This window comes from Dryas octopetala, chromosome 4 (assembly GCF_963921425.1).
Source record: "Dryas octopetala chromosome 4, drDryOcto1.1, whole genome shotgun sequence".
In the NCBI taxonomy this organism is placed as follows: Eukaryota; Viridiplantae; Streptophyta; class Magnoliopsida; order Rosales; family Rosaceae; genus Dryas; species Dryas octopetala.
In genome coordinates, this window is record NC_141369.1 from 1,087,387 (window position 1) to 1,108,933 (window position 21,547).

At 36.4% G+C, this 21,547-nt stretch overlaps 2 protein-coding genes across 4 annotated transcripts; one reads left to right on the plus strand and one right to left on the minus strand.

The window, feature by feature from the left end:
- The first annotated feature begins 271 nt into the window (after positions 1 to 271).
- LOC147285991 (beta-carotene isomerase D27) lies at positions 272 to 1,777 on the plus strand. The gene is made up of 5 exons (XM_086239599.1): positions 272 to 766; positions 894 to 985; positions 1,087 to 1,167; positions 1,308 to 1,376; positions 1,452 to 1,777. The coding sequence occupies exons 1-5, from the start codon at positions 328 to 330 to the stop codon at positions 1,584 to 1,586; spliced, it is 816 nt and encodes a 271-aa protein (XP_086095725.1). The 5' UTR covers positions 272 to 327; the 3' UTR covers positions 1,587 to 1,777.
- Positions 1,778 to 1,911: 134 nt separating this feature from the next.
- Positions 1,912 to 7,503, minus strand: LOC147285992 (P-loop containing nucleoside triphosphate hydrolases superfamily protein). Of its 3 annotated transcripts, none has more exons than XR_015121691.1 (6): positions 6,340 to 7,503; positions 4,963 to 6,191; positions 3,672 to 3,711; positions 3,090 to 3,516; positions 2,862 to 3,006; positions 1,912 to 2,412 (listed from the first exon to the last, which is right to left on the minus strand). XR_015121691.1 is itself a non-coding variant. In XM_086239598.1 (5 exons), the coding sequence occupies exons 1-5, from the start codon at positions 6,947 to 6,949 to the stop codon at positions 2,955 to 2,957; spliced, it is 2,358 nt and encodes a 785-aa protein (XP_086095724.1). In that variant the 5' UTR covers positions 6,950 to 7,503; the 3' UTR covers positions 2,823 to 2,954. The 3 variants fall into 3 exon arrangements, 1 of the variants encoding a protein (XP_086095724.1); XR_015121690.1 differs by lacking the exon at positions 1,912 to 2,412 and adding an exon at positions 2,555 to 2,608; XM_086239598.1 differs by lacking the exon at positions 1,912 to 2,412 and having other exon boundaries at positions 2,823 to 3,006.
- Positions 7,504 to 21,547: the final 14,044 nt, after the last annotated feature.

Consider the following 21,547-nt stretch of genomic DNA (forward strand, 5'->3'; position numbering starts at 1 on the left):
CTATAGATGATAAAAACACAATTAAGCCTAATTTGTAACTTGAAAAGATGTTTAGACCAAAGAAAAGCTCAAAAGATGTTATATTTTTAGTCGGACAGTGCTTGAGTATTCATAAATAAGGACTAGCTTGATACTCATTTATGAGTACTCAAGTATTTTTTTTTTTTTAGTTTTTTATTTTTGTTAGGTGTGAATCGTGTGAATTGTTATTTTAAGGAGAATTCCTTTATTTTTTTTTTCAAAACACGTGGACCGGATCATGAAGAAAGCCTTTTTAATGAGGTCCACGACAGATCCTTGAGATGAGTTGATCTTCATCCCGGTAAGATGAAGCCTTTGGCTCTTGTTCGTCCCCAAACCATTTACTCAATCTCATGGCCACCACAGCCTCCCTCACAGTCTCAACCCAAATCTGAGCTCCGAAACCCAAGCGAGTTTCGTGTCTCGTCCTCTCCTAATCCTGTGAGTTATCAGACAAAAGAGCCCGAATGGGAGCAAAAGCACAAGGGCGGAGTCCTGGATGGGTTGTTCCTCAACTTGTTTCGGGACAAAATGGTGGAGGAAGTTGGATGGGATTCCGACAAGCCTGGATACGATGGACTAATTGAGGTTGCCAACCGGCTTATGCTCAACAGTCCAACCAATTCTCATACGAAAGAGGCTGCTGTACGAATTCTAAGATCCCTGTTTCCACCATTCCTTTTACAACTGTATAAGTTGCTTATAGCACCTATACAAGGAGGAAAAGTAGCGGCCCTCATGGTGGGTCAGTTCTATTTTCTCATCCACATTAATTAATTTCCAAATTTACAGGGTGTACGTTTTAACAACATTTTTCATTATTTATTTATTAATTGTAACTTTGTTTGTATGACATTTGCTTGGAACTGAAGCAAGGGTGACTGCACTCACTTGTCCTTGGCTCATGGGACCATGCACCGTTAATTCTGTCGACCTACCCGATGGGACCTCATGGAATAGTGGGGTACTTCCCACTCATATATATTTGTTTTTTTTTTTTTTTTTCTTCTTCTTGGTTCATATTCGCAATCTGAGCTTAGTAATACCTCCCATTGATGCATGCAGGTGTTTGTAGAGAAATGCAAGTACTTGGAGGAAAGCAAATGCGTTGGGATCTGTATCAATACTTGTAAGCTTCCCACTCAGGTCAGTAATTCCTCTTCTGGAGAAGAATATTGCAAGTGTGAGTGTCTGTTTGGGAAGGTTTGGCGAAAGCACTCTCAATTCTCAAACAGACCCCTTTATTATTGCTTCTAATTTCATAAACATCTTCTTTCATCCACCAGTCTTTCTTCAACGATTACATGGGCGTTCCATTACTCATGGAGCCAAACTTCAAGGATTATAGCTGCCAGGTTAACCCAATACCCGTTTCAACTTATTTCTTGTCCTAGTACAATTGACTCATTGTTCTAACTAAAATACGGCAGTTTAAATTTGGGGTCCTCCCTCCACCTCCCGAAGACGATGGCATTCTCAAGGAACCTTGCTTAGACATCTGCCCTAACGCCACCCGACGAAGAGAAATTGCCAACAGTTATGTAGATCGATGCCCCAAGGCTTGAGGACACCAGCATTGATTTGCAGCTGGAGACATTTCTGTATCACTATGTATGAAAGGATGTGTCTGTTATGGGCACAAGGACAGTAGCAGGAGCATAATCACTTGTATATATATATATCCAACCCCCTCTTTCCAACAGAAAACCTTATTCTGGTAGAGATAAATTGAAACTCCCTAACAAAAAGTGTCCCACTTAAAAAAGTCTCAACTCATTACATACTCATCATGTATTTTCTTTGCAAGAGAGCTTCAATTTCAATTTACTTTTATAGAAGATATGAGCTTTTAGGAAAAGGGTGGGAAAAAAAAGAAATCTTCAATCTCAAATTTCTTAAACTTGAGGCAAGAACCAAGTTCTGCAAAAACCTTCATTGCTAATACAGGTTTATGTAACTTGTGCAATTAAGTGGTTCAGTTAAATCTTAACCACAAATGATCAAACGACTCATAAAAACACCCTGTATTGAATCCGTAAATTATGCCCTGCACATGAGTGGCTCGAAGGTGGCCCTAGAAGTATCTTTCATATGTCATCTCACTATTTTCTTTCTTATCAGCTTTCTTGGCTAAGGAAGGTAAACAGTATCTCATAGCTGGCCACACAAAATGAAAGATGAATAAAACAGCAACATAAAACCTAATTGGTGACATTAGGGTTTGTACAAACAAAAGAGTAATATATACGCTGCACCTTCTTCCCACCCAACAACCTCACATTTTGAAAAGTAGGACTGTCTTTGGGTACACATGGAATATCGTTTGTGTAAAGCACTTCATCTGCAACACTATTTTCCTTTAACTCAAATTTTTGGGACAAGTTCCTTGATCTGCAACAGCATGGAAGAAAAAAGGAAAAGGAAAAGGAAAAAAGAGGCATGACTAATCTTGCACGAGTTCAATTGAAGCGATCTCATATGAAATCAAGAAGCGGATGTTACACCTAAGTACAGTCGCTACAGTCCCAAACAAAACAAGCAACGAGGTTTGCTGCTGATCAACACACAATAAATGAAAGAATGGGACCTGCATAGTCAACCTATTTTTTATAAGTAGCACAATTACACAAGATCATCCACCTATTTGTGCAGCAAGTCAATCAAGTTTTACTAAATTAATCTTTTTTTAATCCAAAAACACTGCCAGAAAATAAATTGATCAAATTATTTGATCTGCTGCAGATGATTCTATAAATGAAATTTGAAAAAAAAAAAAAAAAAAAGGGGACAAGCATACACAATTAGGAACCAAACAGAAGAAAAACATAAACAGAACTTACCAAGATCAACAATAATACAGACAAATTTGAGGACTTGATCTACAAGAAAAACAAAAGTTCTCATTTATGTGAGAGTGGTGTTCAACTGTCTGATTAACAGTCCCATCCAGAGCGCCTCCTCCTTTCTCTAGGTTTATCTCTAGAACTGCAGTAGAGAACAAAAGAACCTGATCAGCACCACAATTAAATACATCAGAACACTGATACTCTAAATGAAGTCATATTAACCTTTCAGAGGGCTTCTGACTTGCGTTTTCTACAGAGTTCTGAGTGGGCATGTTTACCACTGATGTAGGAGCAGGAGTAGTAGTACTGGTTGTCTGAGTTCTATATATATCGCCACCAATGGAACCACCCGATACAAATCCTCGTAATGCTGGTCTCTGGTTGGCATGCACACTCGAACTGTTACCTGAACCCTGAGTGGAAGAATTTGATGAAGCAGCAACAAACTTAGTCTTGAATTGAGACATCATTCCTGTCCTCAGAGAAGTTACTGCAGCAGATCGACTAGTAACAGCAGGAGAAGGAGAATTATTGGATTCTGGATTATATCCAATACCCAGACCAAAATCCACCCCGCGCACACCTCGACCACCACCACCACCGCCACCGCCACCACCGCCACCACCCCTCCCTCTACCCTTCTTTCCACCTACACAACCCACATATGCATATCATCATTTGAAATGCTAGAAAAAGCTATTCAATATATAATGGCCTCCAACAAAAATCCAGAAAACATGAGTATCCTGATATTGCAAAAGTATTGAAAGAAAATGGATGCTACGATATGATCAAAATTCACACCTCCTTTTCTTGAATCACGTTTAGACCTGAATCTCCCATCCTGATAAAATACAGGGTAAAATGTTATTAAAATAGAGCATGTAAGATCTGACATCTAAGGATATCAAGCAACAAACATGGTAATGGAGAGCACAGAGGTTCCAGACACAAATACTTACACCCTACATAATTAACAAGATGTACAAATACGTTGGAAATGGAAACTCACACAAAGAAACAGCATGAAAAGTATTGCAGTGGATTTATGATGCATATGAAGCACAAAGCTACAAGTAGCAAGAATTTAAATCACAAGGCATGAACTGAGGACATCCTGAATTAATGGCTCTTCTAATGTAAATGCATCTAATATGAATGCATGTACAACCATCTTTCATGTTAACTTGCGCATTTAGGTCCATTATGAAATAAAATGGTGTTAGTGAAAATATGTGACAATTTACTAAGGATCCATGACTGGAAGTTGTGATTGGTTTAGTATTCAAAATCCAGTAGTCTTCCAAGGGATTGGTCTGAGTTCTTAACTGTAAATTGATTGGCCCTTAATGATGTATAGTGGGACATCAATGCGAGTATTTGGAGGAGCATAGTGCTTTATTATAAAACCAATAAGTCCCCAAAATATTCTCAAAATAGGACTGAGATAGAGATCTCAATCTCTATGCTTCAATTCAACCCAACAAGCCAACATACACCAAAGGACCCTTTTCTAAGTAGAACATACCATACAAGTAAAGACTTGCATTCAACATTAGACAAGACTACTAAAAACAGTCTAATTTCTCTCTATCTAAATTAAGCACATGACCATAAATGGACAATCTCAACAGTACAGACTATAAAGCCCTTCACATCCCCGTATCTAAAATACCAATGATCTAAACATCCGTATAATTAGAAGGACATACAAAATAGTTTCAAAATATGATCCTGAAGGACTAAATGATCCATCAAATCCACCTCGGGCACTCAAGGTGCACTAAAAATCAGGAGCAACCTATGTGCCTATATACTAGAGTGCACATAGCATAGTCTATTTGAGAGACAACACTTTCATATGTAATATCCAGCTATTGCATTAAACAAGAACATTTCAGCAGAGGCTATATTGATAACTTGTATAGTTGTATTTGTCTGGATGAAAAACAAAACTAGATTATTAGGAATGCAAAATTATGGTTGCAGATACCAGTACTAAAATTAAACAACATGGACATGATTGGATGCATGCACTAAATCAATGTATAAACCATAACAATTTGTTAATAACTTAATAGTAATGCAAAATTACCTTCATAGCAAGGTCCATGAGCTCCACAGAAACATTCTGACCAGCAGCAATCAAGCTATTAACCAATTCACCAGCAAACCGTGCCTCTTTCTGTGTTATAAGAGTGTATGCAGTCCCATCTTTATCACCAGCACGACCTGTTCTACCAATGCGATGGACGTGCATGTCCATGTCTTTTGCAATATCAAAGTTCACAACCGACTTAATTGACTTGATGTCAAGACCACGAGCAGCAACATCAGTTGCAATAAGGACATGGTAGATGCCAGATTTAAATTTTTGCAAAATATCCATCCGAGAAGCCTGATCCTTATCACCATGAAGAGCTGTGGCTTTAAACCCTTTCTGAGAAAGCTGTGATTCAATCTCATCCACTGCAGCTTTTTTTGAAGCAAATACTAAAACATCACCATTATCAATCATTCCAGGTAACTTTTCAAGAAGCCAGGGCAACTTCTCAGCATCAGAAGGTATTACATGAACAACCTGAGTGATATCCTCGTTGGCCATTCCCACCTCACCCACTGTAACTCTTACAGGATCGGAGAGAATCTCCCTAGCCAACTTTTCGACTTTATGGGGCATTGTTGCAGAAAAGAGTAATGTCTGCCGGTCTGGCCTAATCTGACCAACAATAGACCGAATTTGAGGCTCAAACCCAAGGTCAAACATCCGATCAGCCTCATCAAGTACTAGGTAAGTTGCCCTTAGCATTGTGAGTGCCTTCATTTTGAGCATGTCTATCAATCTCCCAGGAGTGGCAACAACTATCTCACATCCTGCCTTAAGTTCTTTGAACTGTTCAAGTTTAGACATTCCACCATAAACAGCAGAGACACGTATCCCATGAGATTTAGCAAATTTCTTGGACTCTAAGTATATTTGGTGCGCCAGTTCTCTAGTAGGTGCACATATCACTCCAACAGGACCCTCTTCTTTCGCCAGTTCTGGCTGATCCATAATATGGACAATCATGGGAAGGACAAAAGCGGCAGTCTTTCCAGAACCAGTTTTTGCTATACCAATTATATCTCTCCCGGAAAGTACTATGGGAAAAGCTTGGCACTGTATTGGTGTAGGCTTTACATAATCTTGTTTTTTTATTGCATTCATGAGTTGTGGAGAAAATCCAGAGTCTTCAAATGTCTTAACTGGCCTTGGTACATCAAAACCCGACACACGGATGGCCAAGCTCTTCCGGTACTCAGCAATATCCTGCTCACTCATTCCTAAACAAGGAAAACAAATTATAACCTAACTGAAATATTCATTATGTAAAGTTCATCACTCCAATTCAACTTTCTACTTAAGAATTCACATTGAACGCATTAAATTGAAAGAAATAAACAAACTTCTCATTTGTTTTTTGGAACCTACCCGATATCGACTCATTCTCCTCGTAAAAATCCTTATTAAATGGCTCGTAGTCAATCGAACTATGATCGAGAGCTGGAATCGGCTCAATCTTCTTTTTGTCAAGAACAATGGGATTATCATCGGAATCATACTCCAGCATCCCCGCATCCACGGCCTTGGCGGCCGCATAGACCTCCTCGTCGGAGTCGTAGCCGGCATGCAGTGCGTCGGAGGCCAGAGTGAGTGTGACGTCCTTCTTGGCCCTCAAAAAGCTCTCCATAGGATCCTCCTCCTCATCGTCCTTGTACTTCTCGGCCTTCTCCTTGGGCTTGGGCGGCGGCGCCGACCTCACCTCCTCATGAATCCCCTCCATGAACGCGTCGAGAGGATCAATCTCTTCATCACCACCGCCACCGCCGCCATCGTCAGCTGCGTCCTTGGAATTATCATTATTGTTATCGTCGTAATCGATGTTGTCAAGGTCGGTGTCTTCATAGTTGTCGTGGCTGGCTTGTCCGCGAGACGAAGGAGGCACGTAAAGGCGCTGAGGAGCTTGCTGGGCCCGCTCGAAGTTGTAGGTCGATTGGCGGTTGATACCAAAGCCTTCGAATCCGAACTTTCTCTTCGACATGTTTGAAAAATTGATAAGGTTTGCTTACAGGGACGCCAAGGAAACCCTAAATTAGATGCGAGTGTGTGTGTGTAAGAGAGAGACAGAGCTTGAAATAGATAAACCCTAAATTAGTTGGGAGTTGAACTTCTAACAAGAACTACGCCGGAGGAATGGTCACCCTCTCTCTCTGATATTTATTTTCTCCGGCATCCCTCCTTCTCTCTCTCTCTCGGCGTCGGGTGGTGAATGGTCAAGACACCGTTGGAAAAATCCTCGATTCTCCCTCGCCGTTGATCGGATGAACAAATTGAGGGCACCAATGGACTCACCGTGGCCTGAGAAAGAAAACCCAGTGGTCACCGCCTTAATTCTGCCGGAGAATGGCCGATCGACGACAAGGCGATCGGTTCTGTTTTTGTTTGATTTGCCGAAAAATGTTTTCTGGGTTTAGAAAGAGGAAGGGGTGTGACGTGTGAGGGAAAAAAAATCAGAGAGAAAGGCTGAGGTCGCGAGAAGAAGAAGAAGAAGAAGAAAAAACAAAGAGAAAAGGAGTGACTGGGTGAGGTCGCAAGAAGAAGAAGAAGAAAGGAGAAGAAAAAAGTAGGGGTGGGCACGGTACGGTATGGTACGGTATGAGCCCCATACCGATACCATACCGAAATTTTTATTCGGTACGGTATCGGTACGGTATGGACATTTTTAAAACTTGTACCATACCATACCAATGTTTTATGAATTCGGTATGGTTCGGTATGGTTTCGGTATATATCAACATTTTAAACTTCTTTTTTTTTTGTCAAAAAATAATATTTAACAACTAAAAAGAAATACTTTTTCCCAACCAAAAGATAAAACAAAACCCAACTTGTACGTTCCTTTCATTTTTGTTGTGAACTATGACCGATGGTATTGATCTTTAATTAACCATCAAACGACTAACTAAGCACATATATAATTCTAACCCAATTCATCATCAACCAGTATAAACACAGAATTAGAAAAGAAAGCAACTGATCATAAATCACACACCATTCTATATATATATATATATATATATCAATGCCAAAGAAACTACAACAATGACAAAATGAAGAGTAAAACAGTAAAACACAACAGCAACTCAGACCCAAGTATAGAAAGCATGATAATGCTTTCTATTATAGTCTATAGACTTGCCCAAATAGCCACTGATATGGCAACACTTAATTAAAAAAATATTAAATAATTAAATTAAAAATATATCGGTACGGTACGGTATTTCACGGTATTGAAAGTTTCATACCTATACCATACCGATTTAGACTCGGTACGGTACGGTATCGGTACGGTATATAATCGGTATTGTTTTTCGGTATAACATTGACACGGTACGGTATGGTACGGGTTCGGTTTCGGTATTTCGGTAATAAATGCCCACCCCTAGAAAAAAGAACGAGAAAGGGAGGGGGGGTGTGACGGGTGAGGGGGAAAAAAATTTAATTTTTGTATTTTTTAATCTAAGCCATTCATTAAATCTAATGGCCAAGATTTTACACCCTCATTCATCCGTACACTTTTTCATCCGCAACAAAGCCTCTCCCTTGCTTTGGGTCCTATTCGACATTTCCCAGCCCGGTGACATTTCTCGGCCCGATGACATTTTCCAGCTCGTTTTGGTCTACAAATTTTTGAAAGTTCATGAATTATTTAAAGTGTTCCATTTTTATCCAAATCGGACAATTTTTCCCCTCAATTTTGTACCAATGAATTAACTTTGAGAGAAAAAATTATCCTTTTTGGATCAAAATAAAACACATCAGACAATTCGTGGATCAATATAAAACTTAAAAAAATTTATGGACCAAAACAAGACTTAGCTAATAATAAGTAATTTCCTCTGTCTTTTAATTACTTTCCTGGCCCGTTTGACATTACTTTTTAAAAAGTGTTTATGCTCAATAGCACTTTTACTAGAAGTGTTTTTACTCATAAACATATATAATTTTTTATAAAAATTTCAAGTGCTTCTTAAAAAATTACTTAAAAACGTTTTTATAATCTATAAGTACTTTTATTCATTTCTGCCAAACGTTTTTATATTCTAAAAGCGCTTTTGATAGTTCTAAAAGTAGTGTTAAACAAATCTTAATCATATATTTTTAAGGTGTTTAAGTAGAAAGTCAAAATCACAGGTTTTGAAGCCCAAATCCAGCCAACTCGGTTCTTAAGTTGCAGGCCATTCCTAAAAACGCCTGCTTCTTAAAGACCAGAAAACCAGCCAAAGTTTCTAAAAATTACACGAATGACACCGCATTTGACTTTCGTAAATTACCAAGCTGTGATTATTCCGCATAAGTTTATAAACAGAACCGATACGACATGCATTAAAAAGGGAAACAAATTCAAAAAAACAAAGGGACACATAGAAAACCAAACAAAAATTGTGCATCTACAACAATTTGAATTGAAAGCTAACTCCCAAATATAACGGCAAGAAAGAACAACCAAATAAAAGCCAAGAATTTAAATTGAAGAATCTCGTTTCAAAGGTAAGTCGTACAAACCAGAAATTTTTATTTATAGAAATCCATTTTTAAGAACTTCTAATATTCTGCATATGCATATGTTTTTCATTCAAAAATTTATAATAAATGTTGACATTTATGAATAAAACCTCGAATGCTAATAAAGTTCATTCTGGCCAAATTGGCATTGTGTAATTTGGTATTAGGTGGCACAACAGCCTAATTTACTGAGTTAAAACCACACTCAGTAACAGGATCCCAATTTTCACTTAAATGTTGAGTCAGTGACTTATCAACCAAACATAATTCGAAATCTCTGATTGACACTAAAAACAAACACACCAATGACACAAACAACTTATCACAAATGCATTCAACAATTGGGTGACAACCTAAACACTTGAAAGACTCATCACAGTAGACATCTCAGTGCTATTAGGGTTTTTTTCGGCTGACCAGGCAATCCACCATCAAGTGTTTCAATACAATAAATCACATAAACAAGCTCAATCACTTAAGTCCTAACTCTAAGTGGCAGCTTCTTACCCTTATGCTTCCTTGTGCAAACATCTTGAGCAAAGCAATCAGTCAATCATGTCATTGGCAGCTCCTCCTTAAGCTCTTGAATACACGGCACAGACGGCAACCAAGCGAAGTGGATCCAACGAAAATGCTATGAGATGCAAGTATGGATTCTATAAAAATCAGCTCCCTCAAGTTACAAAACTTAAAGAAGTCGATGGAGAATCCAAAATCTAAAATATATATGAGTGTTTGATGAAGATGAAGAACACACAAAGCACACTCATATTTTAGAAAACAAACCCAGATTTTAGAAATCAATTTTTTCATAAGAAAAATAATTTTTCTCACTGGTATAACTAGCATACTCTCTAAAAATGCTCAAGGCATGAAAATGTAGAATGAAAGAGGTAAAAAGAGTGTGTGTCGTACCTCTGTTTTGATCAAGCCATTCTCACATCATTTGGACACTTGGAGGATTCTTACTTGGTTTAGCTAGAAGACAAAGCTAACAAAAGGAATATCCAAGTTTCATGCCATGAAGGGATAAGGATGAGAATGATGATGTGGCTGAAGAAAGAGATTGGGCATGAAGAATTTCAGCAAAGGAATTCTCACTGCTGTGCGTGAGAGTGTGTAGGTGATGATGAATAGTGCACATGAGAATGTTTTAAAACATATGTTTGTAGATATGTGCATTGCACATGCATGGCCATTAAATCAAGAATGGGCTTGCACACAAGTAGAGTCATGTGTTATCAAAATGGGCAACATGTAATGGGCTTGATGCATTAAACATGTAACGGGCCAACTTACAAACACACTCACATTCAGCACATGTCATTTTAAATAATGAAAATAAAGTCTGAAAGTCTTTTAAAGACTCATCAAAACATGCAAAAATGTGATGCATGAAATGCATTTTACCTTAGAGTATGAGGTCTTTGATCTTCAATCTTGATATCTTCAACCCAAAAATCAAGTCTTAAAAAAATAAAATTCCTAGAGCTTGTTGAATGTGACAATGGTTGAAAGATTGCAATATTTTTTTGCAAGGAGAAACCAATTTCTAAATACCTAGAACTAACACCTTAGACAAGTAAAATTGAGCATCCTAGACCAAATTGGCATTGGACAAGCAAAATTGGGCATCCAGGCCAAAATGACCTTGGACAAGCAAATTTATGTTAGACCAAATGTGCCTTGCATATGTTCTAGTCCCAAGCTTTTGGAACATCACGTTCCCCACACTAAAACCATGGATTTCTTCCTTGAGTTCATGCCAAGCTCCTATTTTCCAAGGTCTTACACTCTATGACCATTGGAGAGTCATACCAAGCATATTCTTCTAAGCTCATGCTCCTTATGCCCAAGCACTCTCCCTTGTTCATTATTATTATTATTATTATTTGTAGCCACAAACATATGTCATCCAAGCGCAATCCCAAGACATGCCCAAACATGGCTACCATAAAACCAAGTTACCTATATGCTCATGTCAAATCATGCAGCCAACGCATGTGGACCTAAGTCATAAAAGGCCAATGGGGCTTACAAGTGGGTTGTGGTGTGAAAGGTCACGAAAGCTCACAATTTCTGCTAAGCAATCAAATGGTGGTGGTCTTAGGCCACTTGGGGGCCAAAGGCTCAAGCCCATCATTTGATGTTCTCATGCGAGTTGGCAATGTTAGACATGTGATGCTGCTCATTTGTCACATTATTCATTTAAATGTTATTAGTACGTTAAACCCACTCCCCTATTTTTCCTTAAGTAGTTGGGCAATTATCCAACACTTAATTTAGGAGTTTAAGATAAAAACTTATCCCTCAAGTTTAGGGATGTGGTTGTTCACCTCAATGATGTATAGAGGTTAACACAGGTTATAAAGCCATCCAGGAGTCCCTAGTCTCACCACTAATCAAACACAAATCAGTCTGTGAAATTCCATCTAACGTAGACTAGAGTGGGAGAGGCTAGAAGATGTATGACTACAACAAGGCTATTGCAACTTTTATTTTTCTCAAAGCTATGGTTGGAGGTAAGTTCCAATTGCTTCCGCTAATTCCCAATTTTATTTACATTATGCTATCAGAGCCTTGCTTCCAATTTAGCTTTGGATTAATACTTTTAACTATATGACAAATTCATTAAAGTTTTATTATATGGTTTGGTTGATTTGTCGGAGTCTATGGTTGATTTGTCAAAGTTTATGGTTAATTGATTTATATAATTAATCATATTTTGAGTCTAATTATTCTTACACATAATAAATCAGATTAGTATAATGACCCTCATATTATTATTACAAAAGTGTAGGGTGTATGAGACAGAGTCATACGAGACGATAAAAGAAGAAGTAAAAAAGTTGAAAAAGATAAGCTTCATTCGAGAAATGGACTACCCCGACTGGTTGGCAAACGTGATGATGGTAAAGAAAGCTAACGGTAAGCACTGAAAAAGATAGGCTTCATTCTGTGAAAAATCTTGTTCAAATGAGTTTTGTATGATTTTATAAAATTCACAGAGCAAGCACTGGTCTTTTGACCATTTTAAGAAACCTATAGAGTGCAAAATTACAATTCTTTACTTTAAGGCTTTTTTGCCTAAACTCTTGGGCTGAGCAAATCACAAATTATCCCTAAGGATGTTCTAGAAACAAAAGGGAGTCTATCTATGGATAAATCAAATTTTGGGTTGTCAAAACCCTTGTTTTTTAACCAAAACCTTAAATACCAATTCTGCAGCATGCCTTACTAATCCTTTTGGTTTTCTTTTTGGCTGTTGACTTTGAAGAAAGTGTTATCACATGATTTGGAACTTGTTTGAAGTCAAATAATGGTTATGTGTGGATTTAAGGTCTCGGATGCAACCTAACTTGACTAATAAGCCATTAAAACCCTAAGTTTGAAATTATGGATGCAAATTCTGATTTCATTGTACTTTGAAATAGGAGATCTATTTGCTTGGAGGTGCAGTAAGGGCATGAACTACAATCGAGGTAGGGGGAGCTAGTCCTCTTAAACTTTATGTTTTTGTTATATCTCTACTTATATGTATATGTGCTTGTGATTGAAATTTGGTTCTGTATTCTTAGAATTGAGTTTGAGTGCCTTAATTTATTTCTACTCCATCGCAGAGAAGTACCAAAATTATAAAGCACATAAACTTACCCTGCTTTGGTTTTGTAGCCTAATCATCTTCTTTATTTGTTTGCTAGAAAATAAACTATTTTGTAAAAGAAATTCAACATGGTAAAACATGTTGATGATCTCAACTTGCTTTGAAAAGAAATGGAATATGCACTAGCTCAGGTTCTATCTTATGATGCAAATACACCTAGGGTCAATTAATAGGACATGCATAATTGGAAATTACATGTGAATGCATCAAGACAAATTAGAATTGATTAGCAAATTGGTGGTTTCCATGTTTCACTTTAAACTAAATTGATATAAGTCTCCTACTTTGAAATCAATGCTCTTGGTGTGATCTGCTGATTTTATTACGTAAAACAAGAAGCATGTTTATATTTTTTGTCCAATGAACTTATCCTGCATATTTGGAACTATCATCACATAATGCATAATATATATATGTGTGTGTGTGTGTGTGTGTGTAGGGTTCATTTGGGGCATATTCTCCTTCCATGAAATCTGCGTATGCATTAGCATTCATGGTTAATTGAATCTAAAATGTAAACTCTAATGTATTTTGAGTGTTTGAACTTCCTAATTAGAGATGGTAGGATAAATATTTCTTTATCCTTCGGTTTAATTCCCTACAAGTATGTATACAGGTTTCTCTAGAAAGGTTATGTGTTTTAAGAATATGTTAGAGGGAAAGAGATAGTCTTATCTGCTTCCATTAGAGGACATCTCACTATCTAGACCTATCTGTGAGTAGAATATTGGGATAGAGGTAATGTAATTACAAATTAGGGAATAAGTCTACTACACCAAAGTTGAGTTTTTACGGCGTGCATCTAATGCATGCCGTGAATAATGATTATTTAAGGCGAGCATTATATGCATGCTGTAAATGAGATATTCTGTATGTTTTTTACGGCGTGCAATTTCTGCGCGTCGTAAATTTGTATTAATTACGGCGTGCAATTTTAGCGAGTCGTAAATACAATTTGTATTTAATAAGGCGTGCATAATATGCACACCTTAAATCTATGTCTTAGATCACCCGCCTAATCTTGAGGCAAAATTTTTCAATTTCCAACCCAATATTTCCTTCTTCCCTCTTTATTATTATTTTTTTTCTAACTCTCTTTTTGCCAAAATACACACTCAGACCTTAACAAAAACCCTATGTCTCTCCCCCTCTATTGATTTCTCTCTCTCTCTCTCTCTCTCTCTCTCTATGTCTTTGTTCTTCTCTTCGATTACAGTGTTAGGTCAGAGAAGGGGCCAATTATTCAACGTTGTCTTTGTTCTTCTCTTTGACCTCTGAAAGTTTGTATTAGGTGATTTATCTACTTAATAAACTTGATTAAATCCACTGTCAGTAATCGGACCCCAATTTTTGTTTTATATGATCATTCAGAAACTAATTAAGCATACACAACTCTGACGATACAGTAGCTAAAATCTGAAAACTCAGATTGACTTGTAAAACTAAAACAACTTTTGTAAATACCACAAATCAAAACACATAAAGGAATTGAGTGACAACCTATGCACTCAAAGGATCCATCAATGTAGGCATCCCAGTGCTATCAACAACTAAAGTGGTGTGTTGGCAGATTTATCAAACTTTCATTTAGCATTCAAAAGGTCAAGTTAACATGCTAAGGTGAAGTGTGTGATGTTGTGATGTAATTTCTAGATTAATAATTAGCAACACAATGGAAATAAACAATAAACAAGGTACAAGATTGTTCACCCAGAAAACCACTAACGGTTAAAAACTGAGGGTCTTTTTCAGCTGACCAAGCAATCCAATATCAAGGGTTTCAATACAAGCAATCACACAACAAGTCCAATCACTCTAGTCCAAATACTAAGTGGCAGCTTCTTATTAAAGTGGCGCCTACAAGGTCCGAGTAAAAAAGTTAACGTAAATGCCTCAACGTGATTGGCGCGACCGCTCCTCGCCTGGGGGAAATTTAAAACAAAATAACAAAGCGTGAGAGGAAACTCAGTGAGTGGACATAAACTAATTTAGTAGTATAAAACCCTTCGTAAATTTATTTTCATACTTAAAACCCTTGTTACTTAAAAATCAGACTTAGTTTTGAAATCCCCAAGTTTTAAAAACAAATTTTACAAATCTTTCTGAAAACATCATAAAGCCCTTAAATGTAAAGATTTAACTAACTTGAGTATGTAAAAGATTTCAGAAATTTTCCCACGAGATATGTTGCATATATAGTAATATCAATTAAATCGTCGTAAAAACACTAGTAAGTCAAATAATTAGATTTCACAATTTAAAACTCAAACAAAGCAAGATCTCGAGAAGCTGCACAACTTTACGTCATATTAGTACCCGGGAACTGCTGGTCATACGTGCACGCAGAGCTTATGATGCTGGTCATACATGCACGTAGAGCTTATGATGCTGGTCATACATTGCCAACTAGGCAAGTACAGAGCAATATATTATGCTGGTCATACACCGCCGAGTCATCTCTAGGCGAATGCAGAGTAAAATTATACCTGTTGAGGGGGTACTAATAAGACGGTTTAAAACTGCTCATTTTAATATTAAAATCATTTGTGCACAAACAAGATTTCTAACCGTTCAAAGATCACCTTGTTTCAAACATCTCTTATAAATCTATATAATTTCTGTTAATTGGACCCAATCCGTAAAATCATATTGAACTGGGCCTTTCCGTGATATTCCATTTGCAACTTATTTGACACAAGTAAAAATGTATATATAAACATCATTGCCCATTTAAATTCATAAACCTCGTAACTCAAATCAAACCCATGTCAAAAGATATTTAAACCATTAAAATTCACCACATATGTTCATAAAGAAAATGTTTAACTCTTGATCAATATTTTTAAGCTAAAACTCATGATAATCAAAATAGATAATAAAATCATAATTTAATAAAAACACTTTCAAGATAATAGTCCAATTCAATTTCTATTTCTCAAACAAATTCAAATAACCAATATAAATCAAAACATGAATTCCATAAAATGTTCATAAAATAAAGTCCACTCACAGCAAGAATTCTAGCTTCGATCCTTAGCCGGATCATCTTGAGCCACGATCGTCTCGCCTATAATATAAAACAATAAACATCCTATTAGCCTTGACTCAAAAATATATAAAGTGTGTATGTGATAACCTAACGTCCCGCCCAAGTCTTGCTTAATACAAAGGTTAACACTTTACTTCGTTTCTAAACTTTCCCGACTCAAATGACGTCATTTATACTCAACAATCCAACTGTAAACTCGAAAGTAGCATGTGTAGAGTCCACCGCGATTGACAATTCATCCGAAAATTGTTTAAAATTACCCAAATACTGTCCATATTACATTCTAATCCTTCCTAACACCTCCTACTTATCCATAATCAGTAAGAAAATCAATTAAGCTCTCAAATTGGCACTAAATCCTCGAATTTGTCAACTGGGTGGTCGGAACCCGTGTCATCACCACCCAAAGTGGCAGCTTCGAAAGCAAACTCACCCAAACTTGAAATTTTTTTTTTTTAATTTCCTATCAAAATCGACATTTGGGGTTCCTTAGAGTGGAAAATGTTTAAACCTACCCTAGGGAAGTTCCTCATGACCGGCGACAAAGAAGACCCGAAATGGCCTGGGTCCTAACATTTGGGTTTCAAAAAAAAAAAAAAACACAACTAAAACATGAAATTGGATATGGGTTTTGAAGCCCAAAGTGAGGGGAGGAAAACCCACCTGAAACTGGGCCAAATCAACGCCGGAAATGACTGAGATTGATGAAGAAAGGTGGCTGGCTCGTTGGTTTTCCGGCTTCGATCCGCCTCCGTGGGTGGCTGGGTGATGAGGTGAGTGGCGAGGAAGTGATGACCGGTCGGAGGAGAGTGTTTTCCGACCGGTGGGGCAGCTGGGTTTCGCCGGAGCTTGTGGTGGCGAGTGGGTCAGTGCAAAAACAAAGAGAGAGTCTGCCGGAGTCAGGGGAGAGAGAGAAATAAGAATTTTAAACAGAACTGATTTGGCTCTTCTAAAATAATCCTTAGAATACAAAAAGTCTAAAATGCCCCAAAACTTCGCTCGTCTATAAAATCCAACTCGTAGTTCCAATTAACAAACTGTTCACGCCTACGCATTCGTTAAATTGAGACCTTACCAACAAGACCAAAATCAAAGTCGACATACCGATAAATATTGAGTCAAAAATTTTGGGTTAAACCTTTAAAATAGCACATTTATAAAATAAAACAATAGTAGGTAATTTCAAATAAATTCATTTTGGCAAAAATAAAATGGGTTACTGAATATATATTTTATTTTTATTTTTTTTATTCAATTTCCTGTAAACCTTGTAAAAAAAAGTTAAATAAAAATTCAAATTTTTAGTGAAAATTTGGGTCGGGTTGTTACATCAAGCTGGCCATCTTCCTTTGTCATTTGATATCAACACTTGTGCATCATATTACTTTATGAATAAGGGATGTTGTCTTCTCTGCTCACCAGATGTTCGGGTTAGCCTCAACTGTGATTGAATTAGACTTAAAATGATTCTGTGCTTTTTAACTCTTAAAATATTGTTTTTCCCAATTATTTTGTCTTTTGAGTTTTGTGGGATGCCATGATTCATGAAACTCATCAAAAGGGTACTTGCGATATTGCTCTCGTGAACTAGATTGAGTTAATATTGGGTTGTCGTTTCATCACTTGATGTGGCTTTATATTTTTTTGTTAGGTAATGTTATTTAGGAAGATTAAGTATAAGAATAACTGCACTAACTTAATTTGATTTTACTCAGAGGTCAAATTCTTGAATTGGGTGTTTTTTTAATACACATTACTACCAAATTTTTCTTTGTTTTCTTGGATTCTTCGGACTTGTCATTTTTTAATTGCATTATTACTTTGCATCTTCACATGGCAGAGATTGTAGAAAGAGATAGATGAAGAAAACTATGAAACAAATTAAAGTATATATGCTGCTAGTAGTAAAATCTTTTTGGTTGAATGGTAAATTTTCAAATTAACAGATTGGTTGGAAAGAAATTGAGGGAAGGTTGGTATCTAATTATCCAATGGGTTCTGAATTGTTTGCTGAGATGAGCATAGATACTACTGTCATTTTGAATCTAGGGTATTTGTAAGGTAAATGATATGTACATCCAATGGGTTCTGAATATTTTAGACTTTGTGTCGTTTTTTGTTGCTGTGATGGTCCCTGACAAAAACGCATTGGAGGATTTGCCCAGCATAGCATATTTGACCAATGATTTCAAATCATTATGTCAAAACCCAAATTAAGGCAATAAATTACATTTTGGATTAGCTCAACATGAGTGGTCAGATACAACAAGTATGTTATAATTGTCTCAATTCACTATTCTCTAATTTAATGCTATATATTTACTCAATCTAACTTGGAATGCATTGAATTGTTAAAAGCAGTGCAATTAGAACCAAACCCCTTTGACATGGAGAGGGATCTCGTAACTCTAACTTTCAAACTCAGGAGACCTCAATTACTTAAATATTACAAGGTATGCCTTCTGCTCTCTCTTTCTATCACTTACTTTCATTTTAAAGCATGCTCATTCTATCACTTACTTAGATAATACAAAAAAAAGAATTACACTCAAAATTTATTACAATACTCTCACACTCATGCATGGACTGCAGTTCACCTACCAAACTCTCAAAATATAAAAAGAAAATTAATATTTTTGTGAAATGTAGCAGATAAAGGCCCCAATTGATTGTTATTTATTGAAATGTCCAAAAGTAGAAGATATAGAATTTTGTTATGTTTTGAGTTTGCTGAGATGGGGTATATCTAGGCTAGCTTTTGGATATGATATTGGTGCAGTTAACTATTTCTATCACAAATTGGTATATGGATCTCTATATTTGTTTTTTTATGCTGCTTCTGTTCCTTCCTTGTCTTGTTTTTCTTACTTTGTTCAATCAAAAGAGGTATATGCCACAGTACTAGTACTAATCTCCCAAGCAAGCAGAGCAAGTACTTTCATCATCTTCCAGGTCTCTCTCTCTCTTTCTCTCTCTCTCTCTCTCTCTCTCTAGGTGTTTGCATAATGTACTAGCCTAACTGATACTTTTTCTAGGTCTTGCTAGTTAGCCAAGTTTTGTAAAGTTTGGACAATGAGTTATATTTTTATCTCACCCTTTATAAGTTTCTTTCTTTTCAAATTTCTTTAATTAATCTCATAAATTGTATTATTTATTTAATTGCACGAGTTTAATGCTACAATGAGCCACTTTAGAAGCACAAGAAGTATAATATTGACCTATTGTGAACTTAAATGTAGTACTTGGATTTTGATTATTTTTCTCATTGTAACCAACTACATTTAGTGCAATGAATATTGATATTAATAAATTTCTTTCTTTTATTTTGCTAAAAGTGTGTAGACTTAGTTTGATTTTGTTGTTGAACATGATTGATGTGAATTGGTATGGAAAATAATAATTATATACACAATAAATTTTTTTTGTAAAAAAATAATGTGACAAACACGACGTGCATTTTGTGTTGTAAAAAGGAGCATAAAAACATTTTACGGCGTTCAAATTGTGCCTTAGCAAAAAACACGTATGCTATTTATGACGTGCAATTATACCATTTACGACATTGCACATCGTAATTGTTCAGGACCTTTTACGCCATGGCTTTTCAGGGCGTGCAGGTGCGTGCTGTAAAATGTCATTTACAGTGCACATTATGTGCCGTAAATGGTCAATTTTGGTATAGTGGTCCACTATTTTTGAATTTTTACAATGAACTTTGTCATGCAGAAAAGGTACGCATTACATGATTATTTATCTTTATATGCATTTGCATTTTCATAAACTTACTTATGATTAGTTGTGAGAGGTAATGACATATGATCCAATGCTATGTTAATCCGAGACTTATGAGGTGATATTTATGCATGGTTTGTTTGTGCAATATGCCTTATGATTTCTTTCAGATCATAATCTAGCTAAGTTAGTTTTTAGCTATTTGTCAATAACTTAAACATAAAGGGACAGTTTGATTTCCTTCCTTATGTGTTGAATGTGATTGAGCCACTTTGGCAAAAGATACATGGTTTTGTTTAAAACTTACTTTGTTAAAAAAAAAAACTACTTTGAATTGTATGCAATTGTTTTGGATTAGTTGAGCATAGGATCAGCTGTTTTGGTAATGCTCACCCCTACACAGTTTCATAAGTGCAGGGAAACCAAGAAAACCAATATGGTTAGCATGGTGGAACTTTTGAGATAGGTCACCAAGTGTAGAACATCCCGTTTTGTTTTTTTTCCACGGCAATGGTGCCAAAAACTTGTTGTAATTTATTTATTACTCGCAAATATACGAGTCTTTATAGTAAAGTTCGTATAGAAGACGAGGTCGAACCAAAGGGAGTGTTCCAAAGAGATACACTAAATTTAAAACTCTAAATTAATTTAAAACTAACCTAGCTTGGAAGATTGTAGCTTGTGAGGTAACTAAAAGGAAATGCAACTAAAATATAAAGCAATAAAGTAGATGAAAAGAAAATAAAGTAAATAAAATGACAAAAATTTAAATACTTAAACTAGAGAGGAAAAATGATAACTTTTTGGTATTTGAAGTTAAACAAAGGTATAAAAACCAAGGTTATGGTTCCACACCACTATGAACACATCAAGTGAGGTTTTTAGTAATTTCCCAAAAAAGAGGGTACCGAAGAGCGGAGGTCAATAAAGACTTAAGTTTATCAAAGGCACAAACACAATTATCATTAAAGACAAATGAGAAATCCTTGGCTAGAAAATTGCACAAGAGATGCAAAATTTTGCTAAAATCCTTGATAAATCTTCGATAAAAACCGGCGTGTCCTAAGAATAATCTAATTTCCTTAACAGTTCGTGGAGGTGGAAAATTAGAAATTAGATCAACTTTAGCCTTATCAACCTCAATTCCCTTAGAAGAAATGACATGCCCTAATACAATACCATTTTTTACCATAAAGTGACATTTTTCCCAATTTAAAACAAGATTTTTCTTTTTGCAACGAATTAAGACTAATGAAAGGTGATGCAAACATTCATCAAAAGAAGATCAAAAAAAAAGATAAATCATCCATAAAAACCTCAAGGAATCGCTCTACCATGTAAAATAAAATGGAAATCATGCACCTTTGAAAGGTGGCGAGTGCATTGCACAACCCAAACGGCATACGGCGGTAAGCAAAAGTACCAAATGGACAAGTGAAAGTAGTATTTTATTGGTCCTCGGGTGCAATAAGGATTTGGTTATAACCGGAATAACCATCAAAGAAACAATAATAGGCATAACCGGCTAACCTCTCAAGCATTTGGTCAATGAAAGGAAGAGGGAAGTAGTCTTTCCTAGTGACGGCGTTCAATTTCCTATAATCTATGCATACACGACAACCGGTTTG

What these genes read in the sequence shown, in the direction of transcription:
- LOC147285991 (XM_086239599.1), top strand. Translation starts at nt 328, where the DNA reads ATGAAGCCTTTGGCTCTTGTTCGTCCCCAAACCATTTACTCAATCTCA. An exon ending in AGTAGCGGCCCTCATGGTGG is followed by an intron (nt 767 to 893) that starts GTCAGTTCTATT and finishes TTGGAACTGAAG; the next exon opens with CAAGGGTGACTGCACTCACT. An exon ending in GGACCTCATGGAATAGTGGG is followed by an intron (nt 986 to 1,086) that starts GTACTTCCCACT and finishes TGATGCATGCAG; the next exon opens with GTGTTTGTAGAGAAATGCAA.
- LOC147285992 (XM_086239598.1), bottom strand. Translation starts at nt 6,949, where the DNA reads ATGTCGAAGAGAAAGTTCGGATTCGAAGGCTTTGGTATCAACCGCCAA. An exon ending in GGAGAATGAGTCGATATCGG is followed by an intron (nt 6,192 to 6,339) that starts GTAGGTTCCAAA and finishes TTCCTTGTTTAG; the next exon opens with GAATGAGTGAGCAGGATATT. An exon ending in TCATGGACCTTGCTATGAAG is followed by an intron (nt 3,712 to 4,962) that starts GTAATTTTGCAT and finishes GTATTTTATCAG; the next exon opens with GATGGGAGATTCAGGTCTAA.